The sequence below is a fragment of the Phaenicophaeus curvirostris genome, chromosome 19, assembly GCF_032191515.1.
Source record: "Phaenicophaeus curvirostris isolate KB17595 chromosome 19, BPBGC_Pcur_1.0, whole genome shotgun sequence".
Lineage (NCBI taxonomy): Eukaryota > Metazoa > Chordata > Aves > Cuculiformes > Cuculidae > Phaenicophaeus > Phaenicophaeus curvirostris.
The window spans coordinates 11,221,096-11,239,547 of record NC_091410.1 but is presented as its reverse complement, the minus strand read 5'-3'; the positions used below and the strand labels follow the sequence as shown (position 1 = coordinate 11,239,547).

General features: G+C 38.4%; 1 protein-coding gene across 3 annotated transcripts in view; it reads right to left on the bottom strand.

The window, feature by feature from the left end:
* Positions 1-18,452, bottom strand: part of PRKCA (protein kinase C alpha) — a 131,543-nt gene that overhangs the window by 21,309 nt on the left and 91,782 nt on the right. For 2 of the 3 annotated variants that reach the window (XM_069872543.1, XM_069872545.1), the window contains 3 exons: positions 18,232-18,366; positions 17,406-17,502; positions 3,333-3,356 (listed from right to left, as the gene is read on the bottom strand). In XM_069872543.1, coding sequence (XP_069728644.1) covers positions 3,333-3,356; positions 17,406-17,502; positions 18,232-18,366 — 256 coding nt within the window. The remainder of the gene's footprint in view (positions 1-3,332; positions 3,357-17,405; positions 17,503-18,231; positions 18,367-18,452) is intronic. The other variant, XM_069872544.1, reaches the window with a different exon arrangement.

Here is an 18,452-nt window from a genome sequence, read left to right as displayed (position 1 = left end):
TTTACAGATAAAGAAAATTATACAAATCGAAGTTTATTCAGTGTCACACAATAAATCACCTTCAAAGCTTGGCCAGCCTCACGGGAAATGAGAAGACACAAACTTTCCCCTCCCCTGACAAATCCAAAGACCTAAGATTGAAAAGGATGAATTGATTCACAGACTCCAGGCTTCTACTGCCCCAGCAGGCAGCACTGTCAAGTAATCCTTTAATAAAACAATCATGTCACTTGAAAAGCATATTCAGATTGGGTGACTCTTTCTGCAACTTTGTAAATGCTGGAAATCTTACCCCCTGCCACAGGGATATGAATTTGGGCAGATTTGATAATCTACTATTACTTGCTTGCGTGACAGCAGCACTTGGAGAGGCTAATCAGGATGGTGCCCTGCACTGTGTGTTTAGGACGAGGCAGCCAAAGTCCCTGGCTGCAAAGGATGGTCCCACGGCAGATACGGCTGCTGGGACAAAGCCAGCGCCTTTAATGCAGCTCTTCTTTGGGACAAAGCTCCTTTCAAAGCCACAACACAAGAACTGAGCCATAAGCTAAGCAAGTTAAAAAAGAAAACCCCTAGTATCTTTTTTTTTGTACAAGATGAAGATGTGGTTTGAAGCAGCAGCCTTGCTGGCCACATCTTTGTGTTGCTCTCACAAATGGGATCTCAGATTAAAGATCATGCTCTTTTGATAGAAGAAGAAATTTCAATATCCGCCTTTTCACCGAGCAGGGGAGATCCAAATCGGCCACAGGATAGAAAACATTAGATTTACGTCTTATATTTTACACCCACTGAGTAGGTCTTTGGCAGCTTGTTTGAAAAAACGTTTCAATCAGAACAACAAATGAAATTCTGTTTCAAGGCAGTTTGTTTCTTTCGGTATAAAGCTGCCCAGCATTATGCTTTCTGTATCCCAGCAATCTGAGGCTCTGGGGTTAACAGCCTGTTTTTCCAAAAGGAAATGAGCAGGAGACTCATCATCAGGCTCCTGAGCCCTCTGCTGGCTCTCAGAGCAGAAAGCACCACGCTCGCTCGCATCAAACACACACAAGATGTAACTGCCAGGATCTGAAAGCAGCATCTTAAAATAATAGGAGATAACCAAGATAGGGCCTCTCTGCACCCTCACAGGAAAACACTGCATCCAAAGAACTAGAGATATACTTCTCTACATCTCATTATGTATTTTTTTTTTCATTAGATGCTTCTCTCAATTCGATAATTTCTTTTTTTCATATGGTAGATTTAAGGAGAACAGCAGGTGCCTCCTGTTTGGTCGGTTGGCTTCTGCTCCAGGTCAATGGTTAATGCAGACAGGAGCCTATCGGACTGTACCGGGCTGTGAGGGCTCCATGCTGATGGGAAGCTGATAATCCTGGTTATCACATCACTAGCGCTGAGCTGTCTCAGGGCATCAGCCTGAACGCCAGCAGGTCTAAAGAGAGAACCCTGTTGCAAACTGTAAGAAAGCACAGGAATAGGGCATCCGTGTAATGCTCAAGAATGATCAGGCTGACTCAAAGAAAGCACACGGACCCAAAATGGAATGGCCTAATGACCTTAGGTAATTAAAAGGCCCATATTTCCCTTCAGCTGGGCCACTGACCATTTGTTCATGAGCATGCTGGAAAAAGTTTTTCACATTTAGAATGTGAATTCTTTTTACTGCTTTTTGGCTTAAGGTCCTAGTGAAAATATAGCAGGAATTTCAATGCTGGCAAATGTACTGAGAGAAAAAAATAATAAAGGAAACAATAATTATCTGAAAAAAAATCATTTCAAACATGTTGCATTAAGAACTTCCTAAAATACTACTATAACATGCTTCAGCTATGACTTAGCCTCAGGCATTAACTTTGCCTTCTTCTTAGACCTATTCGAAAAAATTTCCAGAGCTACAACAACAAAACGAAGCTATGGGCATGGAAATAAAATTAGATAAACATAGTCAAGCCACTGAAGATTCTACTTGTGCCACCAAGTTTTTGATGGGATTGTGAGACATCTGTATGAAACAGACCCTGAAAGATCTAGTACTTATTGCTTGCCTTCAAGAATTAGTTGCTGTGTATATTCCATATCATTCAATTAATCCTGAAGTAGAAACCTAAACCAAAACATTTATTATAAGCTTCATGGAAGTTTCTACACTCAGCAGAATCATCATATCTCATCACTAAAAATTGATACTGGTGGATTTAAGAAAACCCCTTAACCTTGCTCTTTTATTACAAAACTTAACCCAGAATAGAAGGTGAGACAAAAGTATTTCAGAAACTCAACTAATGATTTCTGGTTATGACTAAAGGATTAGGAAAATGTCTTCAAGTATTAAAACCGCTTTACATTAGACCACAGAAAATCTAACAAGTGAACAAATGTCATGCCTTATTGCAAGCACTGAGTGAAGATACAGGGAAAGAATAATTTGCTCACAAGATTTAGAAAAGACTTGGAGAAAACAAATATGAAATGTGCTAGGCTCAGTGTGCATGTGGAGACGACCTCATCCAGCCACACACTGTGGCCATTTGTGCAGGGTTTCCAGCATCCGAGTGGGCCTTCTTCTCACTGTCTGGTTGAATATTTAGATGGCAGTACCCAGTTGAGTTGTTCAATGATGTTACATACAATGTGATGACTCGCAAAGGCTCTTCACACACAGCAATATTAATTTCTTGTTATGATCCACGTGGGCAGTCACTTGTTGAATCTATATTTTGCCAGCAAAACACTTTTCCTCAGTTTTTTGAATACCTCAACATGTGGGACATTCTGATTTCTTTGTATCCACAGCCAGCTAGAGCATATGTTAGTGCATTCTCAAAAGGCCAAGAACAGGAAACATTTTAACATGCTCTCACCAAGCGCTACCATGAGTTTTAGGTCTGATATGCCTTCAATATTGCAGAGAGAAAATGCCATGCAACCTATACATTCTTCCAGATTCCTGGAAGAAAAACAGTTTTGCAACTAAAGAAGGGGCATAAATTCAAATGATGCTTCAATTTTATTGGAAAAAAGCAATAACGTTTTGCCTCTTCCTATCATGACTAAAGTTGAAAATTACTGAATTCTACTTGAATCCACCTTTATTTTTGATGGATATTAAAACTTGCTGAAGTTGAAGACGGCATTCCAGGCCCTGGCCTAATTTTCAATTTACGTTCAAACTGCTTTATCTTTGACAAAACCACAATATTGTTACCAGGAAGGCAGCAAACAAACCAGGAAAACAGTAGCTTAAATTAGTCCGCACTGGTAGCAGAGGAGTTAATCTTAAAAGAAAACAAGACATGCATATTATCTTACTTCCTCTGGTTTGGACGCACCTTATCTCGGCCGGTTCTTTTACCCTGAAACCACAGGTGAAACGTATTTTATGTAATTCAGCCCAAATGAACTTCTTCATGGGGTGTTACAGAGTGTTACACTTGAGAGTCTCTTGGAATTTTATATGTGCTTTTTGGAAAACATAACTCAGATTTTGCAGTAAAAATGTATACAATTTATTTTTTATCGAAGCGTAACAATTGGTCATTTCATCAAGTATGGAAAATAAGTCTTGTTCAAACCCTAAAGAAGAATGTGAAGCGAAGAAGCAGTGATTTAGGGAACAGTAATCCATTAATGCACTAAATTTTCAATCGCAGTAAATGCTCTCATTGAGTCTTTTTAAAACTTTCAGAAAATTTACTAAGAGTACAATTTAATAGGACAAATGATAAAACTGAACACTGGCTCTTCTGCATTCCCATTATTACCTACAGTTCAGAAACGTAAGAATTATAGAGCAAAACTACTGAATCAGTCATTTTTCCCATTAGCCAATAAACAAAACTGACACAATTCCCACTCCTACCCTCAATCGTGTTAGGGCACCAAGCTACGTATCATGATGTCAGTGCTTTAACACCTTGATCGCTCACCTTCATTACTTCTCCGTCGCTCTTTGCACCATTTAGCTCAGTAAGATCAGCTTTGTTCCCACATGAAAAAAGAACACTGGGTTCCCAAACTGCCCAGACCTGTGGCCACAGCCCGTCACCCTCCAAACACCACGTCAGAAGGGAAAAACCCACAAAATTTCCCATGAAAAAAATATTCAAGCTGACAAAAGGCCTCGCACCGTGCAGTGCACTAGAGGATCTATTTCTTGGTTGTCACGGCAACTCGCTCTTAGCAAGTTCACAGAAGCACAGCGGGAAGATCTATTGGTAACAAATTTTCGAGAGAGGAAAGTGATAAATGAAAAAATATTTAACAACAATGCTCAATTCCCATCACATGTGTGGAGATACCTACACACACAGCACAAGCAACTCCTGTTTGCAAAGAGCCCGCTTATCGCCATGTTTCAGCCATTCCTTCCCGGCTCTACTGACATCTACTGGGAAAAGAAATGGAGAGCTTTGTTCCTGACAGAGAAGCCTCCTCGAGACTTAGAGCTCTGCTTCACATTGCACATCAGCATCCTCTCCCCTCCTCTACAGCAGATTGCAGCCAGTGCAGACTGCTTTGCCCTTACCCATGTACTCAGCTGTAGATAGCGAGTGAGTGATGGAACAAGAGAGAGCAGCAGTGGCTTCAGTCTCCATTGTAAAAAAATCACAATTCTGATGATCTTTAAGGTCCCTTCCAACCCAAACTATTCTACAATTCTATGACTGACTGAGCACGCTTGCCGCAGGCTTTACATCGGGTCCCAAGACTATCTTGATATGGTTGGAGTAGAAACGTCCTCTTGCCAGGATTCAATCTCTCTATGAACCTTTAACAAAGTCCCTGCTTCTCACACAGCAACAAGTCTTCACCAGCTCTTTGCTTGACCCCAACATGCTCTTTAAATGTCACATGGTGATGGAACAAGCCACCTCGCACAGGCTGCCTTGTTTCCAGTGTTTCTGTTCCTAATTATTGAGTTAACACAAGGCCACAGCAGAGCTGCAGGTAACCCTCTGCCTCTGCATATCCTCCAAAGAAATGGCAAAATGGGTGGTGAGAAGTGAAGAAAGGAACAGTCTGAATAGTAACGTTCTAATTTCATCATTACAGCCCAGAAGGTTTTCCCTGCAAGAGTGAAATTAATGCTCGGTTGTGTCTGTCGCTACCTGGCCTCTACGCAAAGATGTATCAGAGCAGCTCAGATCTCAGACAAACTGTAGTAGATGTCACTGACACAACTGGCAAAACTTTGAGGATGTAAAAAGGAGAAACTGAAGTAATTTACCAGAGTCTGAAGGAAGGACAAAATGCCCTACTCGATTTTCCAGTCATGAAAGCTCAGTGGGAATTTTAATCCACAGGTTGGACCACTAGCAAGCCTTTAAAAAAGTAAATAAATCCAACAGATTTCAAGTTAAAATCTGGATGAAAACCCCCAAACCCCCTCCCATTCACTGCAACGTTCTCCATCATTGTGGCAGCTTCATTTCTTATATTATTGCATTTCTAGTTCTATGTAGTTATAGGTGCTATGAAGAACTATCAGTTTCCTAGTTTATATAACTTAATTATCAAGATGCTCAGAATCTGAAATTATGGAAGTCCCCTTCTAAGCCCCAGCAAGACCTAATATTTTATCAGAGTTTTAAGCTTAATACCGTAAACTAAGACAAGCTTCCAATTAATTAGTGGGGAATTTTGTAGTCATGGAAACAACACAGAAAAGAAAAAATTAGAGCCTAAGCTCCAGATGACTTAGCAGCCCATCAGCTCTAACTGGAGAGGGGACGGGACGATTGTTACATCTTGGTCCAGCCCGAGATCATGTCCTTGCTGTTGCAGGAACTTCCTTGACCACGTCACCTGTCTCTCTACAAAACATGTGCCGAGCAATCTGGGAAGATGCTTTTGCATCAAATTTCCTGTGAAACAAAACAAAAGACACAGTCTCTGACTTTTGTGCTTCTTTTGTTGGGTTTACAAAGGCTTATGAAGAAGGCAACACATGGCTTCTTCCCATCTTACTGTGCATTCTAATTGATTCTTATTTGTTCCTTTCAAGAACAAATTGCTACGGAACTAAATTACAGAAATGCTGTGCCCCAATGAATGTATACACCCTTATTTATGCATATAGAAAAGAGCATGCTCAGATCAGACTGCAGCAGACTGAAGATGTTCCATAAAGACAAATGGGGACACTGATAAAAGTCTACCTGGGAGTTTAATACAAACTATTTTATAACTTTAGTTTACATTTCCCCTCATTTCCTCTCCTCCTCCCCATATACGTGTTACCCTTTTGGTTAGTAATAGTGTACTTATTTAAAGGATTTGCCTCAAAAAAACCCTGCGCCATATGTGAAAAGGATTAAAAATGGCTTTTTGTAGAAAGCATGTCCAAGAACACAGGAAACTCACTCTTGAAGGCCACCCACATGCTGCACTGCTTTGCTCATCAGGTAGGAATAACGATATCAGGGTGCCCATGAATTAATCTTGGCTAGAGATAATGAAAGAGAAAGCAGCGTGTCCTACAAGGAATTCTGGATGATTAGTAAAACTGCCTTGTTTTGTCTAATCCTAGCACGAGCTGTGCATTTGGGACCCAGACCCCTTCCAACACCCGTCGGGTTCACAAAATTCATGAGATAATTTTACTTCATGACTCAGATTTCCACAGAGGTCCACTTCTCTCCCCAGCATACAAAGCCCAGCACAACGGAGATAGAAATGCAGGTAATTACAGAAGTCATGAGGCACCCAAGGCAGAGATGAAGCGAGCAGTATAAAGGTGAGCAGAGCCCGTACTCGCTTTTACAGCTGCAAATTATTAATATTTTTGACTAGGTGAAAATTTGTCACTGGTGTCAGTTAAAAATCTAGATAAAGGGCTGTATGAAGAATGTTAATACTGAATTTTATCAAAAGAGCAGTTTAATGTAACGAGCTTGCACCTTTCTAATCAAATCCACACAAGCAATTTGCATTATTGCATTTCTTTCAGAAGCAGCGATAGAGACAAGCTTTTTACACAGGGAGTCATTCTGCGTTCTTCACTGACCCCTTGTGGTTCCTAATTCTGAGAAGAAATCACTTTCTCAAGCTCAACATTACGTTAAACTCACGTTAACTTATGACAAAGGCAATAAGAGAATCCTAAAGGACAATAGAGCAGTTTAATATACCAGAAGAGCTGCTGATTTCGGTAGTGTTATAATCACACTCCCATTCAATTTTTATCTTAAATATTTTTTTTTTTGCTGCTGCATAGAACTTAAAACTGTGTGAGCTACTTGAATACACTATTTCTAAAAAATCGCCAGATTTAGGGGAGATTGAGGTAACCATATCCCCTAGAAAATGTGGGTAATGAAGTCAAATGACTATGAAAGACAGCAATCTGAAAAAAGATGCCTCTATCCTAAGAACGGGAGTTTCAGGGAATATTGCCCTGGACAATGGATGTCAGGCTGAGAGCAGTGAAATCCAAGAGGGAAGCGTTTCTAGTTACCCACTTGGCACTGTCAACATGTTTGATCTGTTTAATAATCCTGTGGCCACCTGAGTCTACTTTGCTTTCTGCCTTTATTGCCAAACACGCTATCCCCTGCACCAGAGTGGTGTCTAACGAGATGAAATGTAATTAAAGAGGCTGCCTAGGAATAATATTCAAGAATTCTTGCAGAACTATCAGTGATAGCGGAAATAAAACCCCCAAGCAACAAATACGATGCTAGAACAGCAAGTCCCTAAGCGCTGAGAAAAGAATTGCTTTTATATACGCTCCTTCTTTTTTTTAATTTTGCAAATTACTGCTAATTTTCAATTAAAAAAAACCTTAAGAGTGTAGAATTTGCTTTTAAGCATAAAACTCATTTCACTATAGGTAAAAAAATAATAAAATTCTGTTCTAAAATAATCTTCAAGGACTTTATTTCTACCTGATCTTAGCACAAATCCCTGCAATCAAACATCATGGAAGTCTTCAGACTAGAACTGATTTTAAAACCTTGGGATGTTGTACCCAGGTCTTAATATGCTTTAAATTATTTAATACACAAACCTCCCCCCACACAAAGGCAAAGGTGTTCTCTGCATGATGTGAAAATAATCTATTTAAATATACACTTTGCTGATGCAACAAAAGCAGCATAGATGTGTGACCCTTCCCAATATCCGATAATTTCATAAACAAGAATCCATGCTGTTTGTCCTCGCTCACAGCATTCTCAAATTTGCTATGATATTATAAAATAATTCTTGTAGATTTTACTGGTTTCCAGTTCAGAAGCGATTCATTATCCTCAGGAACACAACCTTCCTTCTTCATCTGCTCCTGCTGCTTCCTTTCAGTTCCAATCTTGTAAACTTGGGCACGTAACCTCCCCAACAGTCCCACATAAACTGATTACTTACAAAATTATTTCCAAAGCCATGCTAACGTCAGTGGCGATTAGCCTGCAGAATGCAGCATGCAGTGACGCTTCTGAGCTCAGGTTAGCGATGCTCAGTTACTGTCAGCAGCAAGCAGAAGAAGGATTTATAATAATATAGAGAGAAAAGACAGACAATTAACAAGAAAGCATTTTTTCCCATTAAAAAAATGGAACTCTTGAGTCTCCTCATCAGAACGGATGCTGCAATTCATGTTTATAATTCACAAGGAATAAGCATGAATTTTGCCTGTGAAGCAGCAGCTGTAGGAAATTGTTTCATTTCTTGTTTTAGGTGCACTCCTACGATGACAACGCCAATTGACTGAGGACTTTTGTCAGTTTATATCAGTGCACTTTGAGGTCTGGATTTCGCAATGAGGTGACAACACGATGGTACGGACAACCACCTATTTATCCCAGATGCATTCTTTCAGGGTAGCTCTTGCTCTGGTTTAAAATACATTAAAACAGAGAAACTTGCAACTTCCCTGAATTAAACAATTTCATCAATGAAAGCAACATGTGATTTTATTTTCAAATAAGAAGTTTAAAGGATTGAGCAAGGGCAGTCCTCTTCTGTACAGGCTTTTCTGAGATAAAGATACCAGATAAAGAATCAAGGTTAAGAAAAAATAAGTTACTGACTGCATGACAAATTATTACTACTGCATTAGGAAGTATTTGGTAATGATAAACAGTCTTATTCTTTATTTTTCCTGTTCAGTATTAAAATCATGCATTAATAATATAAACAACTCTTCAAAAATAAAACAAAAGTATTTTAAGCTTTGCTGTATAACACAGAACCTGCTGTAGGTCAATTTAAATTGTAAAAGCACTGTTAGAAGATGATTATGGCTTCAATAACCTTAGACACACTCTTAAAACAGTTTAAAACAGCACAGGGGCTTCAAAATTCAATTTAAATTGCAACTTAACCAATGTATGAGTCTCAAACTGTGATTTGTATCGGTAACTCTGCCCTAATAAAGCAAGAAAATTTGTTAGAGAGACATGCAAACAAACGATGTATGTTCTCAACGCTGATATGTCTTTTATGGCAATAACTCAGTGTGGTGGTGATTAGTGAAAAGTGGGAAGTAAAGAGGTGGATTGGTACTTCAGGATCAGAGCATCTGTGCGTATGGATAGTATCGCTTAAGATATAGTATACTCCAGCTAACATATAGCAATATATGTAGTATATTATATCATAAAACATGCATGCTATATTATGTAAATGTATCTATTTAAATATACAATGAACATGAGCAATAACTTATCTGTGAAATTTATTTCAAGTTCCATAAGCGTCTTTCAAATTAAAGATGCACCATTTTCCATGAGAAGGTGGCATTCATTCAACTAATTCCTTCAAAAGGAAAGGAACGCTGCGTCTGCTGAGGTTTGATGACCACTTTCTGGTAAGTAAACTGCTAATTTGGGGAGTACAAATAATGGAAGAAACAAGTGCATCCTTAAAACATGATGAGAATGAAATTGAATTTAATGAACTTCAAATGTTTGTAGAGAGGGTTGTGTGGAGAGAAAGGTGTAGGAGAATACCAAGGAGAAAACTACCTTGAAGAAGTGGATATTTACATGACAGTCCTGGAAGAGACAGGAAAGGAAGAAACACTGCTTCATTAGTAAAGGGCTGGCAAAGCAAAGCAACAACAATTAGTAGCAGAAGTAAACAAAGACACAGCAGCGAGAATATACAAATGGACACACCTGCTATGCACAGAAAAATCATGAAAAAGAAACTGCGGTGTTAATCGCCCTAACAGTAGGGAGCACAGAACAGCACAGCACAATGAGTACAGGTCTCCACACAACTGCTCCTCAGTGCTAACCTCAGCCGCGTACATACATATGCTTCATGCATGAAACATTCCTCATGTTATTAACCCACTGCAACGCATCAAGCTAAATGTATGTATAGATGTGCGTGGCCTGGGCTCTTAACAACTGATGATCACTGTAGAAGGACAACAACACAAAAGCTATCTTTTTTTAACTATTTTTGCGACTCACTTTTAACCTTTATTTAAGGGATAAATAAATCCCTGCTATCAATATGATTTTCTAAATACATTCTTCACCGTAAGTCACAACACACAGACTGAGAAAAGCCTTACAGAAATCACAAGCTGATACAAACAGAGACCAGAGATGTATGTCATCTGGTTAAGAAATTTCAAGTTTCAGATATGGTGAGTAGATGGGAAACCTCCACATAACTGCATATGGGAGTTTCCCATGCCAAATTATAGTATAGAACAGATGGAGTCATCTAACAGCAACTCTATAATGCTGCAAACTATTCTCTAATGATTAAATATGAACAATTTAAAAATAGGAATGAGTGCCATGGCCAGAAAAAGCAGCCCTTCTTTTTGTATCTCTATATAAAGAACGAGTGTGAATTGATGTGCCAGGGATATTTTGGTGGGCCATTATTCCAGTACAGGTTAGCATCTGTTTCCTGAAAGGTAAATTCACTCTTTTGGTTTACAAGTTGAAGCATCAGCAACATTATTTCTCTTCTTCTTCGTCACCTTTGCTGACCTGCCTGAAGTCCCAGTTATTGCCTCAAAATGGGAACACATACTGGATAGCTACTGATATGGTAGAGGTCATATATTTTATTTATTCATTTAAAGGAAAAAAAAGAGTAAAGTAACTGCAGTATAACAGCTCAAGGGCAAGAAAATAACCATCCTTCAAAGACTTAAAAGAAATGTCTTCTTCACAGCCCTTATAAGACTTTACATAGAGACATGAAGAACTTAAATTACCAACAAGCTCCTGTACTGGGTTGTTTTTTGAATGAAAATATCATATTTAATTGGGTTCTTAAGAAGCTACTGAAACAGTCCCTGGAGTCCTACTAAGGCTTTGCCCATGCAATTGCAGTATTTTTACCCAGCCTCCAACTCAGAATTAAAACTGCTCTAGGATGCCCTGGCCATTGACTGACGGAAAGCAAGAAAACGTCCTTTTGACCTAAAGCTGTTGTGAGTATCAGAAAAATGACAGATTAATGCAGAAAGCACCGGCCTTCTCCTTTCTAATAAAGCAGCCAGAAACTGCTATAAAAACAATAAAACTAAAGGGAGCGTTAAAGATCTAAGAAATGCAGAACCTCTAGTGAAATGAACTGAAACAATGTACTGATGTTCAGAAAAAGAATGATAAATAAATGAAAATAATGATCTCGCGCATCAGAGATCTATACAGACTGAGATCGGTTACTTGGTCATAAATTGACAACTGCAGAAGGATTAACACACAAGTTTGCTCAAATCAAACGCTGCCCTAAACACTGGAGGAGTTTGGTAGCTCATCAGAAGCAGAAATATCTACAGCTCCTGCGTCACCAGAGGGGTTCTAGTATTTATAACCAAATCTGATGGCCAAGTACCATGTTGGCCCTATTCTCATATTTAAAATGGTAAGGCATTTTAAAAGACATTTTCTTTGGGATCATCATAATAGTTATGTTTAGAAGCACTGAGGTGTCACCGAAATGTCACCACTGACTGTATATTTCCAATTTTCAGAGGCAATATGCACCCTGTTCTGAACTCTGTTCTCTCTCTCCTTATGTTTCAATCCGTTTCGCCTGTGAAAGGGAACAACAGGGTTGGTTTCTGTACAGGCATCATCAGCGATGCCACTGGCACAAGGCAGCTGAAAACATAACTCATGGAATAGTAACCTGCAAATCAAAGCGACCATGTGGCGTGTCCAGCTCCACCAGCCCAGGCCTGGGGAAACACCGTAAACTGGCTTATGTCACCTCTTGGCAGCAAAAAGAGCCCATCCGGCAACTGGGCAATAATAAACAAGAGCTGCTCCTGGATGGTTTATCTAGTACCTGGACCAATCCCAGAAAAGAGAGACTGGAAATAAAGCTCATAGTATGACCAGTATTTCCCTGGGTACCCTGTCTGGCCAGGTCTATCGATCTGGCCCATAATGCTGACTCACAGATGAAAATGCTACCTGTTTTTACTAACACTGACTGGTAATTATTTTGCAGAAAAAGTGCATATCAGAATACGTCATCGTATTGTGGATTGACTTTATTATTATTCACTTAATTAAATGGAATGGTACAAAACCACCAGCTGTGAAAAGCCACTCGCACCTGATGTCTCAGCTGGTATCTTGAACACAAACACCAATCCAAGCCAGCAGCCAGGGCAGCAGACGTGCATGTACGTTCCCAAGGAAGCACCTCCTACAGCCCACCAGAACGTGCCCACACAGATTCCCACGGTGGGGACAGTGGTCTGAGCTCACTCTCGGTAATTAAGGGATCGAGTTTGTTCTACTGAAAACCACACAGAGAGCTACAGTAATTGAAATAACTAGAACAAAAGAAAACGCCTGACATTTTATGAATTTGCACCAGGAGGACCGTTACATATCTTCCCCACAGATGCTTTAAAACAAAGATTATATGAGCAGTAACCGATTCTCTCATAATGACTTGCTTGGATCAGTTCAATTACCCAAGCTAGCTGTAGTGACTCAGATTGCTCCCATCACTTAACATACCCGGTACTGGGTAAATGTATCCACATGTAAGGATTATAGCTATTCTATTCTTCTTTTAATTAAAAAAATCATTCACATGGACTATAACAGCTTCTTTATTTTTAATAACATTGTGCTGGTGATGTGGAAAGAAGGGGACAGACAGAATAATGAACCAGCCTAATTTTAAACCAGTATTATTCTAAGGTAATATTTAAGTATCAAGAAGTGCTTCACTAAGCAGCAAATTACAGGAAACAGGAAACAAAACTGAAATAACTACCTACAATAAAGGTTTTAGAATTTGAACATTTCTTTTCTCCAAATAAAAACCAGAACAATGCCCTAAGTGGTAAAACCTTATTACTGCTCAAATCATAACCAGGTATTAAAAAACCCATAGGGTTGCATTATTTCAATATTCGGCTTTGTTCTTTGACTAGCAAAATATTACAACGGGAAAATAAGCATGTAACAAATAGTAGATACAGCAGTTCAAAGACTTGCTAGTTTAGGTCCATGGAGCCACCTGGGACTGTTGGGAGTTCCCATGGCAACCTCAGAACGGACAATTAGGGAGCAACTACAATTATTCTGAATCTTCTGGTTGAGAATGAAGTTTCATTTTGAGATGGCCACAAAGAAAGCCATTCTGGAGAGAAAATTCACAACCAAAGGTTAAAACTAAATGAAAAACAGTGACAGATTTCACCCTGCCTCCACTTCCCACAGAAGTATATTTTTATCTCTAAATATTAATAGTGATGTATCATCTATAAATCACTGAAGACAGATTTGCTCATACTGCTAAATGAGCAGATAATTGATTCAGAAGCTTTAGAGATAGGTGAGATCCAGAAAACATGTAGATTGATGTAGATTGATTAAATCTTTTTGTATGGAAAATACTGCACTGCACCTATACATAATATACCTCAATTCCTACATGCCGTACAATTTCATATAGATAATACACAGACGGCACACAAAAAGAAAACTCCTTGTAGTAAAATCTAAAAATACTAAGCAAGGTCATGACATGATTCCATTAATGAAACCACTGCCCTCCTTAACTCTTTGCTTTCTTTTCCGATTTGGTCCCGTTTGTTGGACAGGATCTAAAATTAGTGATCAAAAACCAGGTGTTCACTTTTCAGCTGGTTTAGATCTGGCAAAACGGGTCACAAAGAAACTATTTCTCATGACAAATCACATTTACTGTTCAATTACAAATGTATGGGAGGAAAATGTTTGAATCTATTATTTACTTATTTATTATCTCGTATAGCTACTTTATGGTAGATTTACATTGAATAAATGACTTAAAGAATCTGTGCCAGAAGGCCCAGTAGGTAAAGCAGCATATCAATGAGATTTGTGTGACCAATAACCATAATTAAATAAGAAGTCTGGGTTGTTAAAGTGCAGCTACAAGGACGTGACAGGAATGTGTAAACAGTCTGAAATCAATGAGAGCTTGAAGCCAAATATTAAATATGTCTACAGATGCAGGCAGATGTATTAAAAATTCTCACTGATTTAAATGGGAGGTAGCTCTACCTCTTGGAGATTCTACTAAACACATTCCTAAACTTCAATCAATATGGCCAAGTCAGTTTTAAGAATGTCTTAGGCTTTTTTTTTAAGACCAGAAACTGGTTTCAGAAATTTCATATTTACCAGTTCTCTGACTTTTAATAAATTGAAAATATTCTTATTCTTTCTTAATATTAAGCAATGACATCCTCATCCTAAAGATTCTCTATTTCTGTATAGCTTCAGTTTGTATATAGCTCTTTACTCTGAAGACCATCATTATTCATTTTAAGTATTTGACATTAACAATGCAATACTTTTGCAGAAACTGTTGTAATTTTGTACTCAAAATTAAATCAATGTAGCTTGGATATCCATCACACCGTCATATATTGAAAAGTAGACCAAGCATCACAAACGTAGACTTGATTAGCAAGCACTTTGAAGTTAGTCATTTCTACAAACTGATGAACAAGCAGAGAGCCGAGTATGACCTCTCAGTCTATCTATATTCTTAATCTTCCTGACAAACACACTCCCCTAGTAAAATGGCAGTCATGATTTGCAATCTTCCTCCTGTAAGGTTTCAAAGCTGATTTCAGAACCATGGAAATATTTATTTAGATGATGTCATTAAATCACAAATAGCAGCATATTTCTCAGAGCTATCTACTTGTTCCTTAGTATAGGGTACCAAAAATAAAATGACTATGTAAGCCAAGATATAAACGATAAGAAAAATAACGTAAGAGATGATCAGAGTCAGCACCACTTACGTGCCATACCAGAATAGCTAATAAGTTTAACATCGCCATTCAGACATCTGTGCTGCTAATTTTTATATTCCATTGCAGTAATCCCCCTTGAAACCAAATGCGACACTACTTGAAAGATGCTGCTTCCTTCTGCTTCTTCTCATTGTGGTTAACCTTGAGAGGGAGGAAGAAGTTGAACCTAAATGCTTTTACTTCATAATACTGCATTATATTAGCCTTAGTCTAATTATAATTACACATTTTGTTTGGCTACCAGTATTCTCATATATCATTGCTAAGTTTTAGAACTGCTCATTATGTAACTCTGTAAACAATATTTCAGGACACACTGTGTTCACTGAAAACCTATTCCCTTTCCTTGATTAATTCAGCCCACTAAAATAGCATCGACCAGGCTACCTCCAGGACAGGGAAAGTCTCAAATACACAGTGCTAAAGCTGAACTAATTAGACTTTCAGACAGGCTAATTATTTCTGAGGCAGAGCGGACCCTATGCAAAGCTGCCATTTCTGGGACCCAGTCCAGTAGCTTTACAAGATGCAACCTCTCAGGATTTCTCCTCCACTTCATTGGAGGACACAGATAAACCCTGACTGTTCATTCTGCCACTACTGTATTTAGAGTAGCCTTAAGAAAAAAAACCTAAGAGATGGCAAATTCAACATGCAAACATACTGCGTATAATAACTGACACTTTTAGACAATTTTAGTGACTTGTCTTTGTGCTGTCTTTGTCCTGAGAAAAAGCAGGTGGACTTCTATACTTATATCACCAGCATTTACATATCCACCCAATTCCAGACTCTGTATATTGCACAGAGCCATAAAGGGTGAAAAGAATTACTCCTGAAGCTATTCTTCTAGGAAGGATAAAAAGTAAATATGATCTTGAATAGAAAAATGACCTAGTGCAGCGAAATAAAATAACACTGGTCAGGTCACAATTGTAAAGAAAACCAAAATGGAATGGAGATTCAAATACTTCCAAATGTATAACAAAAATAATAGTTCATGCTGCAGACAAAAGTATGGTAGCTGATCCAAATGTGTTCAGAAGAAATTGATGCACCTTTTCTTTTTCTTTCTTGAAAGTTGAACATGTGCCGTTTTTCCTCACTCTCTTGGGTTAACCCATCTTTTATAATAAGAAAGTAGAATTCTGCCTGATGGTGAACATAAAGAATTGCCATTTCAGGTTGAAAGGAACAGGCACGATTGTTAATGCACAATAGGTACATTAATTACTTCCTGGGTAAACAGGTAGACTAAAGTTGTAAATGTTCAACCAGAAAAAAGCAAACAATACTGTAGACTGGGCTATTTCAAATTCAATATTGTGTGCGCAGCTGCAAAAAGCACTCACGTCAGACGAGCTGAATCTAGTCCAGGCATGAGCATAACACGTTCCTCCCCAAACCAAACCTTTCCTGTTGCTGCGTTTAGCGGTCAGCAAGTATTTTGCTGTAATATTGGCTATACTCGTCAGAAGAGGCAGGGTTGCTGGCTAAGTTTGTTTGTTAAGAAACAACTCCTTTGTTCAGCAGTGAGACCATGCTTGTGACTACCAACCATTCAATTTTCACCACAGAAGGCAGAAGACTCCAGAAAGTACCACTTTTCGTCAGTGTTGCTTTTCTCTACATAACCAGCAATACCTCTTACCCTTAAAAACTGCCATACCCACGTGAGAGAGAACAGAATTTCAGATGACAACTTTCTACAAAGATTTTGAGGCTCCAAATAATTAGTAATTAACATTGCAGAAAAAGGCATTTAGTGTGAAACAGTCTAAGTATTAAAATACTGTTGTTTCTGAGAATTTAATTTGTCAAATAATGTAGATACGAGTCACGGTGGCTGGCAGATTTTCCAGCAAGTATTAAAAGACACCGAAATTATTACAAATACTTGAGATTATACATTTTAAAATAGCAACTTACAAGTGTCATAGCAGAGAAATTGAATTGTCAGAAAAAAGATACCACTACTGAATTAAACCATTTGATCCCATCTTCAAGAAACCTAAATGCACAAACTGCTGTCACAGGCAGTAGAAAGAGTAGCACTCTAACACATATCTTTTAACAGGGTTTGGTTTGTTGTAATAAAGTGAAAGATGTATGCAATATATAGATGCAGCAGTTCATGTTTAACCCTCACCTCAAACTTCTGCCGGAGCTCTGCATTTCCATCTTCATCAGCATCTGGAATTGGAACATTGTAATATTCACCTTCTTCTTGATTCAACAGCTTGTACCTAGTGAACATTTGAGAAACCAATGGTGACTTCACAGTTTTATTCCTGTTAGATGTAAAATCTCATTTAGTTGTTTGGATGTGGTGTGTATCAATGTTACAGGTATGTAAATGACTGCTTTCAAAGATCTAAAGCAAACTCAAACCCAGAATATATTTAACCTAAAATTAGATCTTTAATCCCAAAATATCTGCCAAGGCAGTTTTGTGGACAATTCTTCCCACACATTCTGTGATATGATGGGAGACCTTGGCCCTCAAGAACCTTTGTCTCCAGTGCTTCTATAGCCCTAAACAATTATCTTTGAGGAAATGCATTTTTTGAGAAAATGTGGAGAATTCTACCCCTAGCTTGGTAGGTAATAAGATGGCAGTTCCCATGTACTTTGAATTTGTAGAGCTATATATAACATGATACACTTAGTAATGAATATATCATATTGAGATAAAAATAAAATTCATATCACAAGACTATGTACACAGAATTGAGCTTGCAGCAGCTCCTGGCACCATCAGAAGTTTCACGAACACCATAAAAAAGGACATTCCTTTTATTCTCCTCCTTTGTTACACACAGCCTATGCTTCCTAGGTTTAGTTGCATTTTCAGTGAATTCATAGCCTAAGATACAATGAAAAGCTCAAAAAAAAAGATATTATAATGAAGAAAAACACTATTTTTAAACTTCTTGTGATGCATTCACTCCTTCTCTCTTTTCAGAAACTCTTACCATCCACTGGCTGGCATTTTCATAAGCTCTGACACCCCAAATGACAGAGATCCCATGAAATCATTTCTGGTTGTTCGGTCCCAGTCCCAGACCTCTACAGATAACCGTCTATCTTTGTCTGTAGGTTTTAATTTACTAAAAAGGAGAGAAATAGAAGAGTTTTCAATGCAGAACCGAAATAAATGATTCAATACACACAGAGATACTCCATTAAAAGGCAC